Source organism: Teleopsis dalmanni, chromosome 1, assembly GCF_002237135.1.
Source record: "Teleopsis dalmanni isolate 2A chromosome 1, ASM223713v2, whole genome shotgun sequence".
Lineage (NCBI taxonomy): Eukaryota > Metazoa > Arthropoda > Insecta > Diptera > Diopsidae > Teleopsis > Teleopsis dalmanni.
Genome location: NC_051846.1, coordinates 118,830,990 through 118,835,586, shown reverse-complemented (window position 1 = coordinate 118,835,586; position 4,597 = coordinate 118,830,990). Strand labels below are relative to the sequence as shown.

Below are 4,597 nucleotides of genomic sequence, written 5' to 3'. Positions count from 1 at the left end.
TGGACGAGGAGGAAATATTGGTCGACGGATTCGGAATTCACAATTACTCCAGAACCGTCGGTTAAATAGATCGGCAGAAAACAATGAAGATGTAAGAAACCAGACTACAATTACACGTGCTAATGAAAGTCAAGAGCAACGCAATGAACGCCAGGAAAATTAATTGCAAGGGGAAATAACGTTCGCCGGGTCAGCTAGTAATATATAAATTTTCATTGATTTTACTTAATGCTTATACATTAATATAATATATAAATTTTTATTTTTAAATTTTCCAATTATGTTACAATTTGTAAATATACATTTATTTTACTTTCTTCTTATTTTCAATTTTTATTCTTTTGTTTAGATTTAGATCTAGTTTCCCTCATACATATATCTTGACTACTATTTATTTTTTTAGTTTTGTTTACATTTTCATCAGATACTACATTTTCATCAATTACATTTTCATCAGATACTACATTTTCATTAATTACATTTTCATCAGATACTACATTTTCATTAATTACATTTTCATCAGATACTACATTTTCATTATTACCAATATTCAATTCATTTTTAGATTTGTTATTTAATTCTTCGATATTTTGAAAATTACAATCAGTTTTAACATTTTGTATATCTACACTATAATCCTTGTTACTTAAACCTAATGCTTGTATTTCTTTATCATATTGTGAAGGCTCAACGTTTGTACTCAGAGTGTCTATATTTGAACATGATGGACTATAACTCCAAACATCTTGAACATCTACTGAACTGTTGTGTGCGACCAGACTTTCTCCTGGCCCTGATTTTATTTGATCCAGATGTCTCTTAATGACTCTGTTGTTAGACATAATGCAACAATATAAACGTGGGCCCAGTTTGTCTTTGATTATTGCAGGAATCCACGATTTTTTATTTACGTTCGAATAGTCACGTACATATACATTTTGACCTATCTCAAATTGTTCATTTCTCTTCCCTCTATAATTTGAAACACTCTTTCTTTGTTTTTGAATAATTCTATCCCTAACAAGAGGAGGTTTTATAAGATCAAATCTGGTTCTTATTGATATTCCCAGGAAAATTTGTGCCGGGGATTCATCTGTTGTACAATGCTTAGTATTACGATAATCCATTAAAAATCGATTTAAAGCTATTTCAAAGTTTTCGTTATTTTTACCATTTAAAGTGGCATAGAGAGATTTTTTTAAACTTTTAATAAAATTTTCTGCTTGGCCATTAGTTGATGGATGACCAGGAGCAGTCAAAATGTGATTAATTTTGTTGTTATTAACAAAATTTTTAAACTCTTCGGAGACAAATTGTCTGCCATTATCACTAAGTAAAGTTTCAGCAATACCAAAACGTGAAAAAGTTTCTCTTAACTTAGTGATTACAAAATTAGATGTGATATCTTTTGTTTTGAAAACTTCGACCCATTTTGAAAAAGAGTCAATTATGACAAAAAGATGATAGTTCTTAATTGGACCCGCAAAGTCAATATGAATTCTTTGCCAGACAGTATTCGTTACCGTCCATGGAATCAGTTTACTTTTCTCCGGACTTGGCAATAGTTTTTGGCAAGGAAGACATGATTTAATTAAATTTTCTATGTCCCTATCAAGTTTTGGCCACCATACAAAGGATCTTGCTAGTGATTTGGTCTTGACTATGCCTAAGTGAGATTCATGTAGTGATTGTAAAATGGATGTCCTAAGCTTCAATGGAATTATAACTCGATACCCCCAAAGTAAGCAATCTTGGTCTACTGTTAATTCTGTATCTTTGCTTGTAAAAGCCGTAAATTTTTCATCTTTTAAAGTTTTGACTATTCCTTTTCTTACAGCATCACATACTTTAGAGAGTATTGGATCGCGTCTTGTTTCGCGAGCTATATCCTTAAAGTCAATGCTTAAAATATTTTCACTTTGAATATAATTTATGAATGAGCTTCCCTCATCCTGATCGCGATGTATTGCTTGAGGTATGCGTGATAAATTATCCGCATCATTAGTGTGTCCCTTGACATACTCAATTTTATAATTAAAACCAGATAGTATGAATGCCCATCTTTACATGCGTGCAGCTGCCATAATTGGTAAACCTTTATTTTCACCAAAAATTGATATTAAAGGTTTGTGGTCAGTTTTTAAAATAAAATTGTTTCCAATCAAATATTGTTTGAGTTTACTTACACAAAATATTATGGCTAATGCTTCTTTTTCTAGTGTGCTATAATTTTGTTCAGCTTTAGATAAAGCTCTAGACACAAATGCAATTGGTTTTATTTTATCTTCAGAAAACTTATGCGATAATATGCCAGCTACAGCTTTATTAGAAGCATCTGTTGTAAGGACAATTGGCAATTTAGGATTAAAGTGTACTAACACTTTATCCGAAGTTATATCCTTTTTTATCATTTCATACGTTTTATCACATTGTTCAGACCAAACAAATTCTACATTTTTTTTAGTAAATGATACCAAGGAATCATTTTATCAGCAAATTTGTCAATAAATTTCGAATAATAATTTACCATACCGATTAGTGCTCTTAACTCAGACACATTTTTGGGAATTGGTGCTTTCAAAATAGATTCCGTTCTTTCTTTATTTTTAGTAAGTCCATATTTGTCAATTGTGAAACCCAGGTACGAAATTTTAGTTTTAAAAAATTCACATTTGGACAAATTTAATTTAAGACCAGCAGTTTGTAATTTACAGAGAACTGCTTTAAGGTTATGAATATGTTCTGAAGTGTTTCTCCCAGAAACAGTGATATCGTCTTGATATACAACTACAAAGGGAATATTACACAAAAGATTTTCCATGGTCTTTTGAAAAATAGCTGCTGCTGTTTTAATACCAAAAGGTAAATGTTTCATTTTTAGAGTACCAATATGTGTTGACCACGTACATAAGAGCTGAGATTTATCATCAAGTACAAGTTGATTGTACGCATTTAACAAATCAAGTTTCGAAAACAGTTCACCCCCTTGAAGTGATGCAAAAATTTCATCAATGCGGGGTAACGGGTATTTAAAATCTGATAGATGTTTATTGATCGTGACTTTATAATCGCCACATATTCTAATATCACCATTCGGTTTTAAGATGGGAACTAAAGGTGTACCCCATTCTGCATTATTTATTGGTTCTAAAATATCTTTAGCAATTAACTCTCTTAAATTACTTTCAATTTTACTTTTCCATGCTAATGGGACTGGTCGTGGTTTAAAAAAAACTGGTTTGAAATCTTTTTCCATTGGTAAAGAAATTCTGGCTAGTTTATATGTACCTATATCACCATCAAAAATCTCAATAAATTCATTTTTAATTTGTTCAATAAAAATAGCATATTGACTAGAACAATTAATAGAATTTACTTGAATAAGTTCAAACCCAAAGGCTCTTAAAAAATTCCTGCCTAACAAAGGAGAACTATTATTGTTAGTAACTACTAACTTAATTTTCTTATTTATACCATTATACTCAATATTTTCGAAATATTCACCTAGTACTTTAATATGATTACCATTGTAATCAACATACGGATCAATACAATTTTTAAGACTTACTGTTTTGTTGCACCTGTTTAATATATATTTGGGTATTAAACTACATGGAGCACCTGAGTCGCAGACAACATCCATCGAAATTCCATTAAAATTAATCGTCACCGAGTACAATTCTGTTGAATCCTCACCTTTCTGATTAATGCTGTAAATACAAAACCTATTATCAATATGATCTTTAACTTTTATACTAGATACTTTATTTACAACTTTAGTATTTTTTTTACAAATCGAAGATAGATGTCCAATTCTTCCACACTGATGACATTTACATGACTTATAATAGCATTCATTCGAAACATGGTTTCGCCAACCACAATGTGCACACGGTTGAAAAGTTTTAGTTGATTTATTGTTTTGCACTTTGTTAGGAATATTCTTGTTAGGGATATTTTTGTAACTCCCATTTGTTTTGTTGTACTTAGGTTTTACATCATTATTATTATTTATGTAATTAACATTTTCTCCATAACTTTTTTGCTCACTGAGCCTAAGCTCTATAATAAGTGCTTTTCTGAGTGCCTGTTCAATTGTGAGATTCTCATCTTCCTCACATAGTCTTTCAAAAATTTTGTTTTTTATGCCCATGATGAACCGATCCAGAATAAAAGCTGATAAGTTCTCTCCAAACTTACATGTTAACGCTAACTTTTTTACTCTTGCATACCACTCTGATACCGTTTCTATTTCTGACTGCACTGCACTATGAAAGATTTTACGTTCTCTAAAAATTATAGTTGGTGGTGTATATTGTGTTTTTAAGATTGCACACAACTCTTTATATGTTTTCGATATAGGTGATGCTGGACTGCATAAGTTATGTAATAGTTCATCTGAAGCTGATCCGATATTTTTTAATAAAGAAGCTTTTTTTATGTTCTCATTCGTACAATTAATTTCGGCAAAATAAATTTCCAATCTCTTATTCCACAAAGTCCATTGCTCTTTTTGAGGCGAAAATTCAGCAATACAGTTTTGCTGGAATATATTTGGCGCGCTAGCGGTTTGTGCTAGTTCCGTTTGCTGCAACAT

At 31.0% G+C, this 4,597-nt stretch overlaps 1 protein-coding gene across 1 annotated transcript; it reads right to left on the bottom strand.

Annotated features, from left to right (window-relative positions):
• Positions 1 to 326: 326 nt before the first annotated feature.
• Positions 327 to 4,597, bottom strand: LOC119665722 (uncharacterized protein K02A2.6-like). The gene is made up of 5 exons (XM_038074957.1): positions 2,857 to 4,597; positions 2,187 to 2,449; positions 1,172 to 2,012; positions 602 to 1,093; positions 327 to 460 (listed from the first exon to the last, which is right to left on the bottom strand). The coding sequence occupies exons 1-5, from the start codon at positions 4,595 to 4,597 to the stop codon at positions 327 to 329; spliced, it is 3,471 nt and encodes a 1,156-aa protein (XP_037930885.1).

Coding starts and splice junctions, on each gene's coding strand:
- LOC119665722 (XM_038074957.1), bottom strand. CDS start 4,597: ATGTTGCAGCAAACGGAACTAGCACAAACCGCTAGCGCGCCAAATATA. Junction 2,450..2,856: donor AATGAAACATTTACCTTTTG/GTATTAAAACAG, acceptor AAAAAAATGTAG/AATTTGTTTGGTCTGAACAA. Junction 1,094..1,171: donor TCTCTATGCCACTTTAAATG/GTAAAAATAACG, acceptor ATTGTACAACAG/ATGAATCCCCGGCACAAATT.